This window comes from Nesoenas mayeri, assembly GCF_963082525.1.
Source record: "Nesoenas mayeri genome assembly, chromosome: 7".
Taxonomy (NCBI): Eukaryota; Metazoa; Chordata; class Aves; order Columbiformes; family Columbidae; genus Nesoenas; species Nesoenas mayeri.
In genome coordinates, this window is record NC_137551.1 from 24,166,315 (window position 1) to 24,191,505 (window position 25,191).

At 35.7% G+C, this 25,191-nt stretch overlaps 1 protein-coding gene across 1 annotated transcript in view; it reads right to left on the minus strand.

Annotated features, from left to right (window-relative positions):
- The window catches only part of KNDC1 (kinase non-catalytic C-lobe domain containing 1), a gene marked incomplete at both ends in the record, with an annotated part of 60,023 nt that overhangs the window by 12,214 nt on the left and 22,618 nt on the right, over positions 1 to 25,191 (minus strand). Inside the window, 13 exons of the mRNA XM_080347366.1 lie at positions 2,653 to 3,053; positions 4,969 to 5,060; positions 7,655 to 7,799; positions 7,931 to 8,772; positions 8,865 to 9,027; positions 9,207 to 9,300; positions 9,973 to 10,050; positions 10,405 to 10,563; positions 12,813 to 12,874; positions 12,977 to 13,048; positions 15,176 to 15,290; positions 23,149 to 24,170; positions 24,524 to 24,641. Coding sequence (XP_080203492.1) covers positions 2,653 to 3,053; positions 4,969 to 5,060; positions 7,655 to 7,799; positions 7,931 to 8,772; positions 8,865 to 9,027; positions 9,207 to 9,300; positions 9,973 to 10,050; positions 10,405 to 10,563; positions 12,813 to 12,874; positions 12,977 to 13,048; positions 15,176 to 15,290; positions 23,149 to 24,170; positions 24,524 to 24,641 — 3,363 coding nt within the window. The remainder of the gene's footprint in view (positions 1 to 2,652; positions 3,054 to 4,968; positions 5,061 to 7,654; positions 7,800 to 7,930; positions 8,773 to 8,864; positions 9,028 to 9,206; positions 9,301 to 9,972; positions 10,051 to 10,404; positions 10,564 to 12,812; positions 12,875 to 12,976; positions 13,049 to 15,175; positions 15,291 to 23,148; positions 24,171 to 24,523; positions 24,642 to 25,191) is intronic.

Below are 25,191 nucleotides of genomic sequence, written 5' to 3' on the forward strand. Positions count from 1 at the left end.
ACAGCAGGATTTTGGGAAGGTTTTCTTTGCTCAGGTTAAAAGTTCCACATTACTGCAAATGGAGCATTATGAATCTCTAAGCTTTTATTTTAAACACATTTGGAAAAAGCTGGGTTTCACAGAAAGTCAGTGCTGTAGCAACACCAGCAGGAAGATTAAAGTTGTTGATACTACGGCAGTGAAAGAAATAAAAATAGTCATGAGACCAAAAAGTAACTGATTTTTGAAACTATCCTCTGTTGAATTGTAGTAACAAGACACCTTAAAATCATTTTGAATTAAAAAAGAAAGAGCATTTAATACTATATTATTAAAAATATTTTATACCTGCCTTTTTAATATAAACAGTACAACATAGAATATGCGTTTCTGCACATATTAATCCATTCAAAACATTTCTATGCTGTACAAGAGTACTGAGCTTCTGTTAACCTTCTCCTCTGAAGAAAATGGCAGAATACAAACTGAATTTGACTTCATAATCGAAAATGACACTTTATAATTGTATTCTTTATAACTTGGACACAAAGGGATCTCACAAATTAGGAAGGCATTTTATATGCTACCAAACTTCTATTGTCTGCAAATAATTATCCTTGTTTGTCCATTGTTTCATATGCAGTGAAAATCACATATGTTATTCCTGCATTACTTAGAATAAGATTAGAGTTTAATTTTTGTCCAGCTCTTAAGATTTCACACTAATTTTAGATAACACAAGGAATATTAGTTCATTTACCCTCAGAGTAGTATGCATCCTTTTCAGCTATTGGAATGTGCATTCCCTTGCCCTCTAAATGAATTGTTTATTAACTGCTAAACTGAACAAATTGTACTTCATATCAATAGTAATCTTCCTCCAGTGGAATGCACTGGGCACAAACAAAATATAATTTTCTAAAGAGATATCTCATGACTGTTTTCCCCTCAGCTCTTGTATGATTGTTAGGTTTGCCAAGTTCTTATACATTAATGAAAATAGGAGCAATGTATAATACCATGCATTAATTTCATAAGCAAATTCCAAAGCAGACTGTAAGCACCATAAATCTTGCTTCATTTTTGTTATATGCCTGTTAAATATAGAAAACAATCACTAAGTACTCAGAATATCCATCTTTTTGATTCAAACTAAATTGCTGAGTAGTCTGTAATAATCTTTAACTAAAAAAGACTGCCTGTTGAAACAGAAAAATCTATTTAGATGCTTATGAAAACTCCTTGCTCTTGAAAATCTGTTCCTCAGTCAAGAATTAGTCCTTCAAGGAAGGGAGATTTTGCAAGCCCATTTTTCTCTAGTTGTCATGCTTACACAGGATTAAACAACTCTATAGGATTAGAAATACTAATAGGAATTTTTGAGTAGATGTAAATTTGAGAGTGACAGTCCTGAATCCTTATTTTTTACTTTTTATTTTATTTATTTTTATACAAACCAATAGTAGCTGAAGTTTCTCCTGCTATTTTTTCCTGTAGACTTACACTTGAACAGTAAGGAACAAAAACAAAAAAGAAGTAGAACATTTTCAATGATTCAGGCTTTAATTTGCTAATAACAGAAAAATAGTGTTTGTTTATTTTACTGAAAACTGAAGTGACATCACAGTACTTCACAAAAAAAGAGCATGTAAATAGATCAATTGTGACTTAAACTGGCTATGCGGAAAGAAAGAAGTTTAGATTGTGTTCTCAGCTGTTCACTTCTACTATGTCATACTCACTTGAAAACAAAGCAACAAATTCAACTAACTGCCCGTAGTAAGGAAATCCACAAGAACAATACAACTCCTGCTTCATCTTTATTAAACATACATCTGGTAGAAAAAATAAGAATACACAAAGTAGACATCTATCCATTCTCAGGGACACAAAAAGATTCCAAGTGTCCCTTACTAATAGGTCTTCCAGTATTAATAATTAATTTCCTTCAATTTTTCCATTCCCTTCCCAAGAACCAGCTCCAACTACTTAGATTTCTACAGTCTCATATATAATCTTTACTCTGTGGCTTTGGCTTTGAAATATTTACAAAAATATTTACAAACTGATGCTTCTTATATCTAGGTGCACAAATGCAGAAATTAAGTAAACACAATCAACACGATATTTACGGGAATGGAAGATCTTGCTAACCTAAAACAACCCACACCCCTGCCCATGCTCTCCCATAGCCTCCAAGCTGATTAAAAGGAACAAAGCTGCACTCATAATGATAATCAGCCATATCCAAGAGCAAATAGGTGCCATTCTGCTGACCAAAGAAAAGGGCTTAGAGAACATGTGAGGGAGGACCTCTTGAGAGCCCGAGATACACACCAGTCATAGCCATCCTTGGCTCTTTTCTGTAATATTACCACCATGGGGTTGGTGCACATGGCAGAGGGTACTTTTCCAGGACTTTTTCAGCTCCAGGAAGAGAAGACGGGTTGTAGGTCAGTGATTATCCATTTCATGTCAGTGATCTTTATTTTGGAATACTTACCCTCACCCTGTTTTATTGATAAGACATCACAAATCTCAAGGTTTTTAAAACACTTAAGAGTCAGAATTTAAAAGAAGAAAAAGGGTTTCAACTCACTATAACACAACAAATACAATACTTTTAACCAGCAAGTAAAGAGATATTTAATGATTTTAAATCAATGTACTCACCACTTTTTTAGCATCTATATTTTGTGAATCACTTGATTTCTGCTTTCCAAGATTTTTGATGTATCTATGAACTTCTGAATCAAAACATTCAGCTCCATAAAATGCACTGCTCCAACCAGGACTACAGCCATGAAAGTCAGGTAGACTGGGAGACACAAGGTAATTGTTTCCACCTGCCTTTATCATGGTCTCTTCCTCTGGTTCTCTACTTTCTTCTGCAAAGCCTGGACTAATGCCACAGTCACTGCTTTGTAAACATTGTTGCCCTCTCTTCATGTGAATAGTATTCTCTAGCCTCAATTCTTTTTTAAAATTATCTGAAGGTGACTCATCAAAATCCATTTCAGCTACTGATGAATTCATAGACTCAGCCTTCATGTCAAAGGTTGCTTCCCCTTCTCCTAAAGAGGGTGTACAGAGGGAAAAGAAATAATGGTCATGTGTTGTGACGCATGCTTTGTTGAACTTAAACAGTACACACACAAAGTAGAGTTATGAGACCACCTCTGCCCTCAAACAGTGGTGTTACGTGGTTACTTGGGGTCTGTGCTTTTTTCCTCAACTACACATTGCAAAATTATAAAGGCTAAAGAGATTTCAGAACTATTAAGCTTTGGTCAATACATTTCCGAAAATTACAAAATACATTCTGTGTATATACAACAAGCATTTAAACAAAACATAGTATGGAAACTTCAAAACAAAAGTTAAATACGTCAGACCTGTGCACACATTAGTAAAAAGCTTAGCTCTTGATGCTTTTTTCTAAGTCTTGAAGCTTTTAGTCCAGACATAGAGGGAAAAAATACTTGATGCCACCAAAGCAGACATAGATGTTAAACCTTCTGCTCCTACAGGACTAACTCCCTTGAGCTATGATGGGACTTCTTTGCAGTTATTATAATGGTTACTACCAACCTTAAGGGACTGAGGTGACAGTGAAAGGTTGGTATGATGCTGACAGGAGCTTTTACGCCTGCCAGAAGCTTCCCTTTTCACTTGAGCAACTTTCCAGGGCTCAGACATGCCACCTTGAGTCAAACAGACCTGAATTACTGGTGCAAAGAAGTCACATACCCCATGAAAAAGTCTGGCTTTACATTTGCAATCATTCTGAGCCAAATGGAAAACTGTAACACAGCATGACAGCAGCCAAGTGCAGACTTACAAATTTACGTTTTGCCATAAAAGTTAACAATGTAGGGGGTATAAGTCATTCTTTAAAGAACACCCAGTTTGACTTTACCCAAAACAGAGAAGTAACCAAGTTCAAATGTCAAAACTTGGTTGAACTACCTTGAAAAAAAATGAAACTGCTACAACAGCAACCACATACAAGCTGTCCCTGAATACACCAAACCTAGAAAGGGCAATGCTTTTTCTGTAATAATGGTATTTACCAGTCCAAGCTCAGTTTTGATTTCAGTTACTGAAAGATGGAGTATTTTGTGAAACTTCAATCACAAAGTTTGTCAGGGAAGATGCAAAACTCACACATCAATGACTGCCCTGAAATAATGATCAAAGGGCAAAATTATCTTGATTAACAAATCATTTGACCTGATCACTTTGCCATCTATCTTTAAAAAGGCATGTCAATGGATAAAATAGGCAAGTTGAAGAATTCCCAGGAAAGGACTTTTTTTTTTTTCCTATTTGTGAAAACCATTCTGATAGTTAAAAATGCTTATGTAAATGCAAAAGAAATTAAGTTCCTAGATTTCTATACAATTCCCTTCCCAGAATTTGTAAATAAATGTATTGACAAGGCAATATTTTTGGTTTAATACATTTTATTTCTTTTTCTGCCTAGTTTTGTTTTAATTCTGATAAATGATAAAGAAGGACCAGATCACTGAAGGGTTATCCTTCAATCAATTCTCAATGTCTTCAGTAACACCTACAGAGACATAAGCATTTTCTGAAGCTCTCCTCTCTGCCTAGCTAAGCTTGTTACACTGCACAGAGCTGACTTAATGTGATTGTCCTTTCCCTTCCCTCCCCCTACTTTGAAGAATGCCAGTAGAACTTCTACTGGATGAATACAAGAAAACAACATGTAGCAATTAGGATTTTGGAGTTTTTCAACAGACTCATCTGTGTAAATAAACCTAAGTAACGGGCATCTCACTCAGTGAAATATGTGAGCTTCTTATAAAAGGTCCCCAAGGCACTGATAAAGTTCAGATTCACCAATAATGTTCGTAAGTGCCCAGATGAATGTCTTCCTGAAAACAAAAAGTGCCAATCTCTTAAAATCTGAGTCATTTGTTCCTAACATACACAAAGATCTAGAAACATGAAGTCCCTTCTCACCTTCTGTTTGATCGCTGCTTGCCAAAGAGCTACCAGATTTCTTCAGATCTTGGAATACATTGTCACACTTTGAATCACCTGCCTCAGTTATGCTGAAAATGTAAGAGGATTAGGAAAAAATGATATTTTATATCCTTTTATATTTACATCAGTAAAATGAGTTCTCACAAATTACTACCATGTACGTGAAGGGCTTCATGGCATTTATCTACCTCCTGAAGCTTGCATGTTCAGCTTCAGTTGTTATTTCACAAGAAAAAAAAGTGTTCAAATGGACATTAAAGCACACTTGAGTAAGATACAGAGATTTTCCTTTACAGCATTTGGCAAAATTCCAACAGAATTATCAGAACACATACAAACAGGAGGCATAACTCCAGGCACAACTTAGACTGAAAAGTACTGTAATGGGTTTTTCACTCAGGATTCAAACTCTGGATAACAGACTAAGTCATCTCTAACAAGAATAATCATAATTTTAACTCAAAGAAGTTAACAATTAAAAACTGCTATATTCTCTAAAGAATGTTAAGTAAGCCGTGTCTCAGAGATATTCTGAGGCAGTTCTTGTGCATGATCTAAAACCTAGAATTGTATTTTTACACTGGATAATAAATGGTCAATGGTTTTGTGGTCAATGGGGCGGAGTCCAGTTGGAGGCCTGTATCTAGTGGAGTGCATCAGGGGTCAGTACTGGGGCCTATATTATTCAATATATTCATCAACAATTTGGACAAGGGAATAGAGTGTACTATCAGCAAGTTTGCTGATGACACAAAGCTGGGAGGAGTGGCGGACACGCCAGAAGGCTGTGCTGCCATCCAGTGAGACCTGGACAGGCTGGAGAGTTGGGCAGGGAAAAATTTAATGAAATATAACAAGCAGAAGCGTAGAGTATAGCATCTGGGTAGGAGCAACCCCAGGTACCAGTATAAATTGGGGAATGACTTATTAGAGAGCAGTGTAGGGGAAAGGGACCTGGGGGTCCTGGTGGACAGCAGGATGACCATGAACCAGCACTGTGCCCTTGTGGCCAAGAAAGCCAATGGCATCCTGGGGTGTATTAGAAGGGGGGTGGTTAGTAGGTCAAGAGAGGTTCTCCTTCTCCTCTACTCTGCCCTGGTGAGACCACATCTGGAATATTGTGTCCAGTTCTGGGCCCTCAGTTCCAGAAGGACAGGGAACTGCCGGAGAGGGTCCAGCACAAGGCAACGAAGATGATTAAGGGAGTGGAGCATCTCCCTTATGAGGAAAGGCTGAGGGAGCTGGGTCTCTTTAGCTTGGAGAAGACTGAGGGGTGACCTCATTAATGTTTATAAATATATGAAGGGTGAGTGTCATGAGGACGGAGCCAGGCTCTTCTCCGTGACAAACAATGACAGGACAAGGGGTAATGGGTTCAAACTGGAACACAAGAGGTTCCACTTAAATTTGAGAAGAAACTTCTTCTCAGTGAGGGTAACAGACACTGGAACAGGCTGCCCAGGGAGGCTGTGGAGTCTCCTACTCTGGAGACATTCAAGACTCGTCTGGACACCTTCCTGTGTAACCTCCTCTGGGTGTTCCTGCTCCAGCAGGGGGGTTGGACTAGATGATCTTTTGAGGTCCCTTCCAATCTCTAACATTCTGTGATTCTGTGATGATTTCCTTTTCATTCCTGCTTTCAAAAACTTTACTTTGTAACAAAAGTTCATGTAGAGGATGACCTCTTCATATATCTCAGTAATTCAGCTGCAACATGCTGTTTGCCCTGCTGTAACATTCAACTCTGGGGAACTAGGAGCCTAACCTCCAACCAGTTTTCAGTGACTCCTTAAAAATCCCAATACAAACAGGAAATAAACTAGCATATCAGGGTCTGATATCTGGAGGTCTTAGTCTGTTCTCTCTGAAGCTTGCTGTCAAGATAATATACCTCTTAATACTGAGATTTTTCTACAAGTACGTACCAAGCTGCTTTCTCAAAACTTCCAGTTTTTAATTCCAGACTGTGACAAAGAAAACATCCATAACCATCCATATATAAATTGGTTACTGTTTACAATAGCCCTTAGTAAGAAGTTTTTATAAGTATGCTACATTTGGAGGTTGCAATAAAACATTTTTATTATTTTTCAGGTAAATATGCCTTGAAGATGAATAGTAAAAATGAGAAATTAAGCTGGTGTTTTCTCACTTAATGGGCTACTTCAGAAAGATTGCCAGGAGGAACACTTAGTCAAACTAAATCAGTTAAGTAAAATATTTCTAGCAAAGCTAAACTAATTTCCTTGTTCTTAGATATGAATAAATATAAATAACTAAACTCAAACAGAATAAGGAAACCGAACACTAAGAACAATATATTTCACTTCTGATTAAACAGCCTCTTTCTAACATGACTATGAAGCTCTCCATCACACTAATGGTTGAAAATAACATTGATCAAAATTAGTTCTCCATTAATTCAGCTATCCTAAGATGGAGTTACAGACAAGCTTAATAGAAAATGTTTTCTGCTAAGTCATTAAGCCCAATGTGCTATGGGGAAGACCATGAAGTATCTGATAGACCAGGAAATTAACAGTTGGCAGGAAACAAGTAAAGCTATCTGAGAAGAAGCAGGATATCCAGTTCCTGCTTATAGGAAGTAAGGAGAAAAGCATTATACTGAACTGTAAGAAGAAAAAAGTTGAAAAACACCTACCATAAATGTGAAGGTCTTTCTCCATTTACTACCTGATAGAGATTCTCCAGTAATTTTTCATCCCAGTAGAGGTCACAAAACTTCTCACAAATTGTATCAGAGAATATGCCAAACTTAACTTTCTTTAAGCCTAAAATGAAGTTACCTTGTTTTTTTTTTTTTAAAAAAAAAAAAAAAGGAAAAAGGAAACAAAAAAAAAAGAGAGAGAAAAAAAGTCGTTTCTAATAATATTCTCACAGATCAATGACAATAATATATAGAAGAAAATGTACATACCCATGTCAAAAACCTCAACTCCATTTTCTAGATAGCCATCAAATGCAAACTCCTCTTGTATAAGATGAACCACTTGCTGTAATAAAGTGTCACTTGTGCTGTTCTGCTGGGGGAAGACTTCAACACCAGAGAGATGAGAGTTATCTTGATTCACTGAGGTACATGGTATGTGTTCTTGCTCAGCAAAAATACTGTTTACACTGGCAGCACACTCTATTTCTTGGCAGTTGGTTTGAACACCTTGGTTACTTTTATCAAACATGTTCTGTGTATTAGCAGTCTCACAGTTTTGCACTTTGCAAAGGGAGGCATCATTTTCTGCTTGTGTGCCCATTTTATAACTTGCAATAGTACTAGAAAGTAGCACTGGCAAACTCTGATAGCAATCATAAGCAATTCTTGAACGAAGAGGTTTATTTGGTATTTTCTCTGACACGGCTAAATGTACTGGCACAAATGTCAAAACTCTTTTCTCTGAGTCCTTTTTGAGGATTATATTATTTATGTGAAGAAAACTAGGTGATGTAGGGCAAGCTAAGGAGCTTGAAGGAACTTCAGACAAAATATTATTTTCTTGTAGAATATGTGAGGAATTGGATGGCGATGGTAATGTAATCATAGAAGTAAATGCATTGCCTGACTTTTGCTCTTCTGAAGATATCTGTGATGAGTGACCTGGAATTTGCAAATCACACTCAGGTATTTCAGGTGCAGTTTCAACATCTGTGTCCTCAGTAGCACAGCTTTCAGATTCTTCTATATATCCTGATTCATTATGGCCCGCATGTTTTTCTTTTCTTTTATCTTTCTTGAATTGCTCAGAAACTGGTGTGTGAACCTCTCTGAAAAGGAATAAAATTGTTTTGAGGACAATTCAAGTAGATTTAACAATGAAGTGTAAAGTTTAACTTACTCTGCTTTAGGATATACTAACTTAGTTATATTTGCATTTTGCTGCAGAATAATAGGCTTAAAGTGAGTTGCGGGAGAGGTGAATGCAACAGGTAATGTAGCTTTTTCACAATTTAGGGAAATCTGGCATGGTACTGGTCCTTTAACTGCTACAAGTTTACTGTCACTGGTAATAGGCACAAATCCTAAAAAACAAACAAAAAACCACATAAAGATGAATAATATGTCAAATATAAATCTAAAGTAAATAACAATCAATTTAGACAGAAAAAAGCTTTGTACATGGCTGAGCAAATCTTACATGGACAACTGATCTAGAGAGTATTAAAACAAAGTAAATATGTCAAAGAGCCTGACTGCTTACCTAGACTTGACACTGAAGGGTCCATCCCATGGCTTTCATGTTTAAATTCAAAAGCAACATGATCTTGAGAAGAAATTACTTCTTTCTCAACAGCCTAACAATAAAAATTGAAGTTCAAACTGAATTTATTAAAATTTATTTTTTTTAATTTCTGCTCAGCACATTACTTTAAAAACAAAAACCAAACCAACAAAAAAAAAACCCAACCCCATATAAACCTATAACTTCAGGATTTTCAGTTTCTGTGATACGCAAGGCAGCAACTTAGTGATGCTGAGACAAAGAATTAAAACAAATGACACACAAAACTCTGGTAGGAGTGGTAGGACTGATAGAACTGTTTACAAATCTTGGTAACCCTCTGTTTCAAATCAGAACTTTTGGGTCATCAAAGTTTTGAACAAAGCCAATTCCATGGATTGACTGGATGCTGCATGTATTGTATCTACATATTTGAAACATTAGCAGAACACAACAATTACATTTTAAAGTCTTCCATTCTGATAAGAGGGGTTGTAAATGGAAATAACTGCTGCTTCTTATTTCTGAGCCCTGACACATGTGGATTGTGGAATTAGGGCACAGATTCTGGGGAGACACCACTCCAATAGCAAGAACTAGAAAACAGCAATACTTAAAGACTACTTGCCAATACAAAAAAAAAAAAAAAAGAACAAATCTAATATAGAGAACAAAAATATTACTGAATACAATTTACAGAACTAATTGAAAAAATGTAGATAATTAAAAAAGGTGGCACTCTTACCTTAAAGACAGTTTTGTTCAACAATGCCAAAATGTTTTTGCTGTTCATACCTTGTTCAAGTAAATAACAATTGCATGTCTAAAAAGAAAAAAAAAATCATAATTTTCAGTTAGTAAATAAGTTTTCAATCAAGTGAGGTATTCTTGGACAAGGACAAAGTCAAGATAAATAGTCAATTAGAAGTAATATAAGTTTAGGAAGTATTATGAACCTATTCTAAGCACCTTATTGATTTCAATGTAAATTAAAAACACACCTCTCTGTGTCTCTCGGGAGGCAGCTTTATAAAAAACAAACCCCAAGGTGACTGGTTATCATTTAATTAGATATCAGTCTATTACAAAAAATAAATTAATATTTTGACATTCAGATCACTAAAATAAGACTTTAGACACAACTAAATTTCACATAAAATTGCTTAACTCTAGTAACCTTAATTGCATCAGCTAGAGAAGGTCTTTCTTCAGGGTTTTTTCTTGCCATATCCAGAAGAAATTTTTTAAATTTTCTTGGCAATGCTAGTTTGTGGCTTGGTGGAACACTGTATTTTGCAGCCATCCAGAGAACTGCAGCAACACCATAAATGCAGACCTATTAGAATACCACAGGAGACAGAAAAGATGTAAACAGACCAAAACAAGCTTTCACCTCAAAACCAATCTCAGCTAATTATCCCAAAATTCCCATCACTCTCCCCCCAAAAAATAATGATTTGAGCTTCTGAAGTACAGATTACATTTGGCTTTTGAAGACACTGATGAAAATCACAGCCCATTTCAAAAACCAGTTGCTACACATGCAGGGCCAATAATAGTAGCTAAATTTCCACTGTTGAAGCAACAGACATAATTTTCTTTATGCTTTGTCTAGGAAAACTATTCAGGAAAAAAGGTGGGTTTTAGAATAATTTTGAAGAATTCCTTACTCATATAAAAACTTAGATTGCTACAAGCCTTAGAGTTCTACTATAAAACCTGGACAGTTGCAAGTTACTTTAAAAAGGTCACTATAATTCAGCAGTAAATGGCACACAGTAATTAAAAGCTAGCCAGGACGAGTTGTATTTCATAGAGATTACACCTATCAGAAGAACGAAGTACTGTATATTTATTTTAGCAATTATTGTGCTACCTGCAGCTAGATCAGTTGAAGTTGCCATGATGAGGGACCTTGAAAAGTACTTGATCTTCACAAGCTTTCTTGTTTTATTCGAAGAATTACAATTTTGAGACAGAGCCTGATTCAGACTACTTAATGAAGAGTTTACATATGTTAGCATGTACTAGAAATGCAGGTAGAACACCATGCTTTTTCACATCGCCTCTGAAAGATATAAAAATGCTCAGGGGACAGAAACCTAAGCACAGTACTAAACAATGTGGTCGTGTAAAACAACATTCTCTAATACTCTTTTGAGCAAAGTGAACAGCAATAAACACGACGTAAGGAAGTTCACTATAAAGACAATTACCTGTGAACCATTTGAACTGTCAAACAAAAGCGACTAAAAGGTACGAAGTATTTGAAATAGGAGAAAGAAGTTCCACCAAAACAAACAAAAACAAGTCTTCCCCTTGGCTCAGAATTCCAAGAGCTCAATGGGATCACAAATTTAACCTAACTTTATTTATTTAGGAAAAACTTGCCATCCAATCCAGCATACTCATCAAAAGTTCCTTTTACTGCGGTAGTACAGTTGCTATGACTGGCAACACACAGTCTTTATTTCCATACCATAATTCTAACTAAATGTTAGTAACAACCAAAAAGTTATACGAATATCAGGAAAAAAAGCCAAAAAATCCAGTCAGCTTATTCTATATATAATGCTGTAGAAAAATAAGGAAAAAAAAAAAGATTACTCCAGATATTCTAAAGAAAAAGAATAAAGCATAAAGACTTTAGAATTATTAATTTATACTGTCTGGTGAAACTGCTGTATTATATTTCAGGGTTAGTTTAAGCTTTTGAAGCCTTTGAAAAACCGCATGTTGGATCAAAGCAGTTTAAGAAGAAAGAACAACTCTAAAGATGATATATAATAATTTTCTAGTTACAGATAACTTTACAGAAAGTCAAACTCTGTCTATAGTAGGTTATTAATGATTTTTTTTTTTTCTGATTCATGACTGCTATGTCTAATTTTAAAGCACTCAAAGGGGCACAAGGTACATATTAGCTAACTGCTTTTCTTGTTACATAATAGAAAGGTATCGTAAATTCTGTCTTCCTAATTCTTAAGATCAGTGTTGTACAGCTTGCAATTCAGATGCAGCTGCAGGGGAGACAAATACCTGCTATTTATTAACATTTTTATAACCTTTGGTCAGACAGCTCCTCGTGGCTTACACCTACAGCAAAAAACTCTAGGAAAACTGTACTGGTAAAAGACATAATTCATAACGTTTCCATAGTAATAATATGCTGACAGTGATTTTTTTTATCCAGTCTTCCAAATGAGAATAATGTTTGAGGTTTAGCCTAGAAAGTAAAAAAATACTGACCTTAGTGTGACATCTAGAATGTGAAAACATGACTCAGAAGTCTGTCTCACTGCTAACAAACTGAGGATAATTAAGCTTTACGGAAAATTTTTGAATAACAGAGTTTTGGCAAGCAACAGATTTTAGAAGGCAAAATTATTTCTATTATTTGCATTTTTTAGAAGCAATTAATTTATGGGAGATGAATATATTAAAAAACTCACAGATAACAAGAAATATTGGGAGAAATGAGAAACATTAGAATCTCAGAAGACTTTCGCTTTCTTCTTCAAGCAGTAGAGGGATATAATTATCCTTTGATAAATGCATAGCAACCTACATAACCTACCACATTACCTTCTCAGTATTTACATCCTCTTCTTCAATTTCAGGAGCTAAATAAAATATATCACAAGATTCTAAATGAGAAAAGAAACCAGAAACAAAAGGTAAGATATTTGCTTTCCTCTTCACTCCCCTCTAGAAGAAACAGAAGCAGAGCATGCAATGTATCAGTTTACCTTCAGCTTTTGGAGCAGCAAAGAGGACACTTCCATGGCAGTCAATCAGCACGGAGTCCAAACATAAGACCACTGCAAAACAAGTCACAAAAGGGCAAGACGTAATAAATATCTGTTCTTATAACTATGACACTAATAAAAAGAATTAATTTTTAAAATAATTTGCAATGTCAGCAATTACGCTGCAATAAATTATGCTTTAAGTAACACTAATGCTGGAACAGACAATACCCAATAAAGAGACAGTAGATGCATAATCACCCAAAGCAATTCCTAGAGAATGAAGACAAGAAAGTAAATAAGTAAGGAACCTTTATTAGTTATTTCTGCAGAGGCAGCTCCTGAGAACCCTTCACGCTCACTGTCTTTGCTTCTCAAGAGTTAACACCCCTGAATCTGGCCCTGAATCTGCAACAAAATTCAGGCAAACCAGATCTCAAGGAGTTCAGCACAGCAGGGAATTCTCACCTGTGTTATCTGAAGTGCCCATAAGCAACATCCTCTGATAAGAGGAGAGGAAATAAGTAAAGTCTCAAAGGAGGGTACAAACAACTTTTGTAGCAGGATTGAATTAAAAAAAATAAATGAAGAGGATAGCTTTGTGGTATGTTTTCTTACCCAGATAATTCCCATTTAGGATAATGAAAGAGGTGTAATCAAGGAAGGATTTAGAGGAAAAGGCTAAGTGAATAAATAATAAACAATGCAGTTTATTCCACATTTCATATATTTAACTATGACTTACCAGCTACCAATCTTACTCTACCAGTGTTAAGACAAAGGATATTTTAACAAACGCTTTATATGATATCAGCTTCACTTTAATAAGCTAATATTACTCAAAAGCAATGCTGAGAGAACTTTGTGTGTGTGGGGGCACTGAAGTAGCAAACCCACTGTAAGTCATTACACAATGCACAACTACTCCCAGAACAGGCAGAGAATCCTCTCAGAAATATTTTATATCTGAACACAATAGTCAACTTCAAGGTAGCTTTACTTGTCAAATATGGAATTTTAAGTAAGGTGCGCTCCATTTAGTGGTTTGTATCATTATGTTCACTTTTACAGGCTATGTAAGGTTCAGATCACAATTCAGCCTTTAGTACTTTGAAGACTTACACATTCCACGTGCATGTAAGTACGGTAACAGAGACTGGCTAGGCATATTAAATTAGAATCTGAGCCTTTATGTGCAGTTGTAACCTTGACAAACATTAGGAACATGGTATGAGGCTGAAATAATCCTTTTATTGCAAGGTATATCAAATACTTAGTGTTAAGGGTAACATTCCTTAAAGTGCTCAGAAATCTCTAAGGGCCATTTCCTCTTTAACAGTTTCATACCATAAAAAATAAAATAGCTGAAGCTGAAAATTGAAGAGGTGCAGTAAGTTTTCTGTACCTTACAACCTGGTTGTTTACATTCAGTTACAGACCTCAAACTCATCCCTGTCCAAACCCTCAAAAGCAGCCTTTTTAAATCAAAAAAAAAGGAAAAGGTGGTGGTGGGAACCTCTGCTCTGTTTATCAGAACTGCTACAGATTTATTATTAGTAGAAGCTAAACCAACATTCAGAATGCCTACGGAAATTTAGGGTGGTCTTCTCCCAAGTCATATACAACATATTCCAATTCTGTCAAAGCACAGTTTCCCGTTCCTCTCTCAGAAGTTGACTTCTGATAATTCTTCTATAAACTGAAGCATAGGGAATGTGGAAGGAGTTATGTCTCTGGGCACTTTAAACTGACAAAGCCCTGTATTGTCAAAAATATGTCAGGAATCACTTGTCACAAAGAAATTCGGGCAAGAGTTATGTTTACATACAGATAAAACTTATTTCCTCCTGCTTTCAAGAGACAAATCCCAAGTGCTTTTCTTAAAAGTCACAGTACAGTTTCTCCATCCCCAAAATGTCTAAACATAAAATTTGCTTCATTGCTTGAAATCATAAAGATTTGTTTCCCCTGCAAAAGCCACTGAAACTCAGAATGAAGAGAAAAGCAGACATTCTTCTATATATGGAAGAAAATTCCAAATTGAGTCAAAATTCGAAGTCACAATTTAAAAGATACTACCTATTATTTTTTTTGTACACAAAAGGAAAGTAGGGATATTTTTATTCACAGAATAAAGAAAACATTAATAAAGAGAACATAAATAACTAAGAAAATATTTCAAGATATTTAATATAATACCTGGATAATCTATGCAAGTCTGCAGAGCACATAAACACTCATGACACAGAGCCCAGAGTTCATAGTCTTTCAGAGGTTTACGGTACCAGGACAACAGGAGTTTTAGAGAGATCCACTGAAAAAAAAGAAAAAAGGTGAGGATGCAGAAAGTTAATTAAAATCATCACAAACCAAAAATGTTTACGGACACAGTGAAAAAGTAAATCCTAATATACAACACTGTCACCTAAAAAGCATTAAGGTATTAATTGCACTTGCCAGTAACGAATTACTAATACTTTTTACGGAAAAAGCATTGTAAGTTGGCTGTATAGATGAACCAGTAGTTTCTTAATTGCATAACAAAGGTGAGATTTCAGCAAGAATAGAAGTGTTTCAGGAAAAGTAGGGTGTTTGGAAGCTCTTTCTTATCATACTAAGGAAAGACTCTCTAAAAATGCCAAAGATGACACATAATTGTAGGGACACCACCTAGACTTGAAAACATAAAAATCCAAATGATCACCACCAACAAAAAAAAAATCCCACATTCAAATCCTGATTTACCCTGACAGTTGCATTGCAAGTCTTACCTTAAAGATTTCATCAACGTTTCTTGTTCTTCTGTGAAAGATGGTCACAATACTGACAGAATTAATGACAGATTTATTTGAAGTCCAAGCACGTTCTTTTTTTTAAACACTGGATGTTCAATTTGTAGCGACAGCATTTGTTTTTCTGGCTATCAGTTTAGCGTTTGTTACCTGACATAATACATTAATGCGACAAAGATACTGCTCCATGGAAACTTACTGTTCTTCAGAGAATCCATGTTTTACGTTTTGTGATTTTTTTTTTTTTCTGAATGTAGTAACTTGACATTGATAGTGCTGCACAGACACTTTCCCCATCAAGTTGTGCTAATAGAAGAGCTTATCACTACTAGTGCCTCTTGACATCAGGTGGACTTTATAATCTCCATTCAGCTACCAAAGGAACAGTAAAAAATTCACTGTAGGTAGAAACCTCTGGGTTAGAGCAGACTCATCTAACTGTTTTAAAAAACAGCACAGCGCATTTTCTGTTGCATATGCAGCCCTAAGATATTAAACCATCTCTAAATGTCAGCTTTAGGCCATCTTGGGGAAAAGAACTACCACATGCAATTCAGGATTAACTCTGGAAAAATAAACAAAACAAAACCAGAACACACGAGACAGAAGCAAAAATTAAAACCTCTAAACTGTTCTGTTGTTTTCAGAGACATCTTCATATCCCAGTCAATGTTTGTAAAATCTAAATAGACTACAGGTCTCTCACACACAATAGTACAACATTATATTTGCCAAATTGATCTCTGCACTGTCATTTACTGCAGCCAATTTTTCATAATCCTGGCTATGAAATAAAGTCCAAATAGTGCCTCACTGAAGTCTATCATAAACTATGCAAACAGAATACTGCATTAACTTCATCGAGACCGACAAACAGAAATTATTTTCCTGCAATCTATGGGGAGGAGAAAAGGAACTACATTAATTTCTGCATCCGAAACTTCATTGAAAAATTAATTTTTACCAGAAGACCTTCTCAAAGAAGGTAATACTTTGGGATCACAGTATTTAAATATTCCATCAAGGTGAACCAGATAAGCTATTAATTTTTAACAAGATGTGCCATCAAACACCTTTTGATTTACTTACAATGTTTTATTTTCTGCCTACAACTAACACACACAAATGAATTTGGTGGTTTTTTTCCTCCTACCCTCTCCTGAGGAACACAGCAAAAATTAGTAACTTTGGAATAGACAGATTTGAAGCCACATAATAAAGTTAAGCTTCATTCTCAAAGTTTGCTATCGCCAGCATCCTGTTCCATTCACTAATGCGCTTCTTCATTATATCTAGAAAACTAAGCTCCTGAACTGTCTGATAAAAAGACATCAATTACACAGTAGGAAGGAAGAGGTCAGATAGTCAAAAAGAATGAATTATTCTAGAGAACATTCAAGACAGATCTTCAGAAGCTGTTGACTGATTACTGTGTCTGAACAGGGCTGCATTCCCCCCTCCACCGCATCCTGGTCCTCACGTGCCTCCAATGTCTTTGCTCACAAACACCTTACAATGAAAGCAGCAGACAAATCTTCAAATTCACCCTGCATAGCTGACGTGATTGGAGAGACATCAAAAGATAAATTCCACAGACCAACTAGAGCTTTAAGAAGGCTTTGGAATTTGAGAATATTTTTGTAATAAGTACACACCACTGCCACATGTTTCTCTATAAGAGAATCCCTCCTCTTGAAGTTTGTGTCCCTAGAGGCTCTAAAAGCTGCAGTGGAGAAAGATGAACTTCCTCTATCACATATACAAAACACCTCTCACTTCAGGAGAAGGTGATGAATAGCTAGCAAGGGGAAGAAGAATTTCTTACTAAACTGGAGACTGAAGTTAGTTGTACAGCAGAAAGCTGAAAGGCATTTCTCTTGGATATCCAAGCTCCCTAGAGGAAGAAATGACAGAAAGATTTAAGCACAGCAAGAAAGTAGGAATAAGCCCTACAAGCAGCAGCAAAAGTTCAAGAAATAAGAAAGTGTCAATGACAGACAACAAAAAAAAGAGGATGAAAAGGCACCAGAAACTGAAATTCTATTTCAGAAGAAGAAAGGATGTGGGAAAAGCAAATCTTAGCAGAAGTGAGAACCACTGCCAGCCACAGGATGGCCAAACAAACCCGAATCAGGAGGAAAAAAACAACCAGTCTGGTTACAGATTGGTGAATTTTATTTAAATGTATAACCTCATTGTTTCTCTCTGGCCAGCATCCTAAAGAAAGATTAAACTTCAAATATTAATATTGCTAGCTGGTATTTATATGCTAGCTGTTCTGTGATACTCATAATTAACTGCATTGCTATTGTCTCACTGTAAGTCAAATCTCTCTGCATCTTGACCACATCAAAAGAGTATTTTTATTCCTGAAAAAATACCTGATAAGGTCATCCTTCTAGTGTTCTAGTGTCCTAATTATTCCAAATGTTCATCATCCTATACCAGAAGGAGAGAATTCTGGAAGACTTTGTTGGAAGACTGAGAGTTCAGACCTGCTGGGGACATGACCTTCTAACATCCGATATAGTCAAGATACACAATAAGGTATGTTTTATCACACATTTACATCTGTGATGAAACACATGGAATCTGGTTAAAATAGCTTCCAAACGCAAAACAAGAAACTTCTCAACCTAAGGTTATGAAGCAATTTTTATTTAAGCCTCAAAGCAGGTATGTAACAAAGTGGCCTCTCAAATTTCACTGAGTCTGTTTATGTTTTGGTAAACATACAAGTGTAAATTTCCCTTTTTTAGGCACCTGTCTGAGGTTTGGTTGTTTTGTTTTTTAACTTGCAAGTCTCTGATTCATGGCTATTACTATTTCCTACAATTTCAAAAGAACCCCAATCAGGCACCAAGAAAAAAAAATCTGAAGTGTTGGAAAACTGATGATTAAAATTTTTAGTGCAAACACCTGTAGCATGCATTGCTTCTTCATCATCTATTCAGACATTCTAGCAAAGCAAGCTCAAGGCAAGTGTTCAGCATCTGTGTGGCCTCAAGTCCACTTCATTTAAAGCATTAACAGGATTGTAATACTGACATAAAACATTCATCACCAAATGAATTTGCCCCAAAGAGCAAACAAAATTATAATCCACTGCCTCTTTCTGAATTTTTTCTTCACATTCTAGACTTTTTCATAACAGCAATTACCTAATCCAGTTTTTAAAGTAAGAAAATGCTTTTCAGAGCACAGAAATTTTGACAGAAAATATGGAAAAGCCACATGAATGATTATTGCCTATAGCTACATACTGGTGACATTCTGTTTTATGCCAAAAAGATTGCATTTTAAGCCTTGCTTGTTGAAAAAGTGATGTTTTTTCTTCAGTGGTGCAAAGGTTATTTAACAGATCTTTCATTTCATTGTTGTTACCAGAACTGTAAGACCAAACTTTTCAAAGCTTTCAGAGAATGCCAATGTACAAGATTATATGAACATAATGCTGCCATATTTTAAACAGCTGAAGCAAGCAAGATTTTCATTCTTCTTTTCTTAGTAAGTACTGTTATGGGAATTAACAACTTTTCTTTCCTCCAAGTGTTATTTCCCCAGTGTTTAAGTGTCATTCTCTACCTACATGGCTTTTCACTTCTGATGCTTGACTGGGTATGAGTGATGAACAGAAAACAAATGTGTATATGCCAGGTTCTTGTTAACCCTTCTAATGTAAAGGCCATAGCATTTGAATCACAGAGAAACATTTAAAAGCATTAGAGATGAGACATACCTGATTGGAATGAAATTGGTTAGAGAAATAAAAGATCTCCACTCAAACTTGAAGTGAAAAATATTTATTTATGGCATGCAAAACTATAAAAATTACTAGGAAAACCCTCACAAGATACATTGCAGTAGCCAGACAAAAGCAAGCAAGTATTTTTAGTAATGCTTACTAGCAGTAAAGCACATAACATTAAAGAGCAGTGTTGGGGTATTAGAAAAATATTGTCCACTGGAGAAGCATTATTGACAGGTAAGATAAACTGCCTGTTCTCCAGAGTAGACAAGGTTGATCTTCAACCGGATGGGACTGGTATTGCACTTCCTCTGAAAAACAAGAAGTATTTAAAGAGATGCCAGAGATACTATTCTAAAAGCTCTGTTTGCTGCAATCATGCTTATTTGTTACAGAAAAGTAGTGAAAAAGCAGCACTGTAAGTCCGAGGTATTTTTTCCATTTAGTCCAGAAGTCAGAAATCACATTAGTTGAGGATTCACACTTTTTGTGCCTTTGCAGTAAATGAAGAAGCTCTCAGACTCAAGTTTTAGCTTCTCAAATAAAAGAAAAAAAAAAAAGTATTTGGTAAAATTCTGGCACAGAGAAATGAAAGGGAACTTCAAAGTGTCCAGAGACACCAGCTGGAACTTTTTCACGTAAATGATAGCACAGCACAGTGTGGCTTTATTTTTGCAATTGTGAGGAGGTAAGACAGAGGCAGAGAACGCTGTTTCGGAAGCCTGAGGAATAAAATCTGTTTTCCAGAAGCAGAAAAAGAAGCTGAAAACATTACCCTCTTTTCCCCCACCTCCTTCTCTAAGAAGACTTATAATAGAGTCTGCCATACAGCTCAATGACTACTGAAAATGACTGACCCTTCCTCAGCAAACAAGCACCGATGATCTGGCTGGAAGCTCAGCAGTTCGAGGAACAGCCATTTCAGAAACCAAGGTATTGCTCACAGATATTGATATATTCAAATGCTTTTTTTCTCCCTACAGCAGTTAAATAATTAAATAAGTCAGGGGTTTTTTGTTTGTTTGTTAAGATTAATTTAAGATTTTAACAAGCTCTAAAGAGCATTAGATTTTCATGTGGCAGAACCTGAATATTTGCTGGAAGTGATTATTAAAAAAAATAATATAGAGAATGAATCTATCAAACTTTTCTTCTACTGAAAACACAGCTATAAAACTTCGGTTTCATAGACAACCACCATCCTGCTGTCTTCATTTCAGATCATACGTATTATGGCACTTCTTATTAGGGTAACTGGAATATCAGTTACTTTTTCTTATTCACTGTGGTTGTCCTGTGAATTAAGTGGAAGCAGGATAACCTCACTTCTACCAAGAGCCTACTTATTTGGAAGAACAAAATTGGGTTCAAGTTGAAAGAACATTTTTTTTTTAAATTGATGATGAAATATTTGAAGAAAAAGAGTATTTCAGAAGAATAACCTGAAAACAAAATATATTTTGATTTACTTTTCTATATGCCAATCTCAAGTGCTGCTGCAGGAAAAGCAAACGAGGCATTCATTACAGCTTTTAAATTGTGCAATAATTTTGGAAAACTATAATTCTGAGGAAAATTATTTTCTTCACGCATCCAGAGTCAAACTGTTGCCCTGGTAATCCAGTAAGGACAGAATATAGGTCTTATTTTAACAGATGTTTTCCTCCTAATGAAGAGCCCCTATCAATACACTAAATTTATGTTCTTAAGTGTTGGTAGCTTATTCACCACACCTCCCTAGTTAACACAGAAGCTTAAGTAAGCCCTCTTCCATCTCAAGGTAAGCGACTTAAGGGTGGCACCTTCATTTCTTGGAATGTAAAAAAAACCCCAAAAACAAAAAAATACCAAAAAGAGATGACTCCCTCCCCCAAAAACAAACAAACAAAACCCAAACCCCAAACTAAACAATCCCAGCTGCAGTGGTTTTATAGTGGTCTGATGCCCAGTTGTTTCTGTTGCTTGAATACTAAGACACAGATTTCTGTATACTACGAAGCTTTCTCACAGGAAGTCAAGTGACTGAAATTACTATGATCCTTGTTAGAAATACAGGCATATCTACGAAATGAATCAGGTTCATGTAAATCCAGAGTAACAAATAACATAGCAAAAGCAGGAGACTTTGCAATTATTATAAATTAAATTATTACTTTGTACTCTCTTCCAAATATTTAAGGTTGCATAGTCCAGAGAAGGAAGGGGAGGGGAAAAAAAGAAAGGGATGTGTCTACAATAAATGGATCTTTTCCCAGAGTCTAAAGAATCCACCTGCAGGATTTAAAAATTAAATAAAGGACTCAATATGCATACAATGAATAACTCCCTCGGAGAGCAAAACCATGCCATGCGGTACTTGTCCGTATTTACTATTCTCCTGCACTATGAATTTAGTAAGTGCACATGCTACTGAGGGGAGAAGAAACAGGTAAGTGAAAAAAAGCAGTTAGAACAATCTTCAGTGCTGCCTTGATTTTCTTTCAATATGATGAACCAAAGGCTCTTTACACGCTTGACAGTCCTAGGTTACTACTCAGGTGGAGGTGTTTGGACAAGGCGAAAAGAGGGATGGATGCAGGCTGAAAATAACACCAGATGCCACTGCTTGGAATGGCTGGAAGACAGGCTATTAGGCAAGGAGAGCAAGGCTGAATTGCCAGTAAAGTAAGGAAATACCTGACATCTTCGCCTAGGCATAACTGCTGGAAATGAAATGTGTGAAGTTTGTGCTGCTCATTTTTATCAAGCCACAGCAAGGCTGGAGAAGCATCAGCCATCCTGCATTTCTAGGCAGCAGCTCTCCCATCACATGGACTGTTCACATCTCTTTAAGTGTGGCAAAAGAGAAAACCATCTAGTCAGAGACCAAACTTGTCCACCCTGAGAGTATGTAATTTGAGCAGAGACCGTACTACAGCTATCTATCAACAAATTCTACTATACTAATTATTGGTTTTCCCTCTTCTTATTTGGCTATTTATAAAGATGAAATGCTTGAGACAACATATCCATAATATTGTGCACATATTTGAATTTTATACATAACAAACACAGAGGTGGTAATTTAAGAACACAGAACAGATACAGCATACGTACAATTTTCAAAAACTTAAATGCACATGTAGATTAAAAAAAAAAAAAAGTTGGAAACTTTTCACCTCCTGAAGCAGATGGGATATTGCCATTGATTTCAATGAGGTCAGGTTTACAGTCAGGAACTGCAATTTTCAGAAGCACCTGGGAGGCCGACTGCAAGGTAGTGAACTTTATGCATTGACAGTAATGGAGAGTTAAAAATCTACGTACACGTTGGTAATGTTCCCTTACAAATGTAATCAACAATTAAGTATGCTGCTCTAACACACTAGCAAGTATAGTTCATTTGTAAAAAAAATTAAAATGACAGTTAATTTTGCAATAGCATAAATTTCATCATAGCACTTCACCTTTAAAGAGGAAAAAAGGATCGCAATATTTCCAATATTAACTCTTAAAGTGTGCGGACTAGCAAAATGAGATTTTCCAAGATGCTAAGGGAGGTGAATAGGGAAGCAATCACACACTATTTAAGTCATTTCATCTCCACATAAGTGACTACAACAACTATATAATGAAGACTTTATTTTCACTACCTGCTCATTACTTTTGATTTCTGACCCTCTGCCACCACAAAGATTATCTTCATTATTGTTTGTGCTCATCCCACCGTTGCTTAATTCTGGAGACCTAATTAGGTTTGATCCATATCTGTTCCCACTGGGTTTTGTCGTTAACACTGAAGCCATCTTGTTAAAATGTGGTAAAGCATTTTCATTTGACCCTTGAAAAGTTTCAGAAGAGTCTTCCAATGCCATGTAATTGTCTAGCATTTTCGTTCCAGCAATTGATTGATTTGGGCCTTTTAGCATGCCAGCTGTATTTGGCATTTCAGAGGTAGCATCAGAACAGTCTTCTTTGTGATCAGATGAAGCAAAACCTATCTTTTTACCATTAATAAGTGACATATGTTCTTCTAGATTCATGCCAGACACCTGTGTGCACACACACTGAGCTTCTAAATGAAGATCATTAAGCTGGTGATTCTTTGGTTCTATTTCTGGTGGATTACTAACAGCAAACGAATTAAGATTTCCCTTTGAAAAAGCAACCTCATTATTATTGTCTAGAGGTAGTGACTCTTGTGTTAGCAAGTGATTTTTCCTAGCTAGTGGTCCACTGTTGGTTACAGATGTAAAAAAGTTATTTGTATCCCCAGGTTCAAGTGGTAGCTTTGGGAAGGTTTTAATTTTTCTCAAAGAACCTTTCTTAAAAATGCCATCTCTTTCCAGGTCAATAACACATGATTTTATATCCAGAGCAAGACTAGCAAAACTGTCAGTATACACTGCATGTTTGTCCTCTTCTTTGCTCTTTTTAGCTTGAGTTGCAAGTTGAAAATGTTGAGTTTTCTTATTATCCAGATCATTTTGCATTTCCTTTAAACCACTTTCTCTGCCAGTTACCATAGTAACTACAGAAGAGTCCTTATGACAGGCAGCTGTCACATCTTGCACTGCAGACGAATCACCTGCTATGTTGTTTTGCTCATTTGAATACATTTTAGATCCCAAACTTCTCTGACACATTCTTCCCTTCCACATGTTATCACAGACATCTAGATACAAAAACAGATGCTTACATTAAATGTGTATTTAAACCTTCTAATCTTTCCTAGTACATCTTTATATTGCTTTTTCTGCCACTGCTGTTACGTATCTTCAGTATGTTACACAAATTATTTCTGGACAAGTGACTTTTAATCATAAAAGATACTCTAAATATATTAATTATGCTAATTAAAAGTTATATGTTCCCTGTTCCCCAGCCCAAATTCACAAATATTTAATAATGACTTTTTTATATCTAGTAAGGAACCCATAACAGGAAAGTACACAAACTTAGTATTTTAAAAATCATTAGATTTGTCAGTCAATCTATAGTCCCAGAGTAAACACATTTTAAGGTTACCTTGAGAAGCACCAAATGATTCAATTGAAAGAACCCTTCTTCCAACAGCAGATAGGCTTCGGCAAATACTACTTGATGAAGCAATCTTCAGTTTTTCTTCACATAATGACAAAATGCTCTAGAGAAAATTACCGTTAAATACTTATTTAATAATGAATAGATTTGTGAATTTTAACTAAAGTGAATCATGTTAACTCACACAGTACATCTGAGTTTATACAATGCTACATCTGAGGTCTTTCTTGCACTGTTAATTATACTATGTGTTTCTATTATGTGGCTGAATTAATTTCTCATTTTTACCATGGGCTATCATGAAATTATTTAACACAGTTCAAGTTTTAGCCTACAGTTAGAACACTAAGAATAACTGATAAAAACTAATAATATTAATGTTACCCTTTATGAATAACAAGATGTAAAAAGCTAGAGTGCAGATTATTTTTTAAACAGCCACTGATTCACTTAAACTGAGTGACACAGGCAGGATGATGGATGTTTTTATTACTGAAACTACATTAAAAGTAGATCCTGGAGTTTTTTAAAAACTGCAGAATACAATTAGCTAAAAAGCATCATTCCCAATTAGAAAAAACAGTCATTATCAGATAACAAGAAGAAACACTATTACATATCTCTAAACTGTAGCCTGAGCATCATTTGATGGC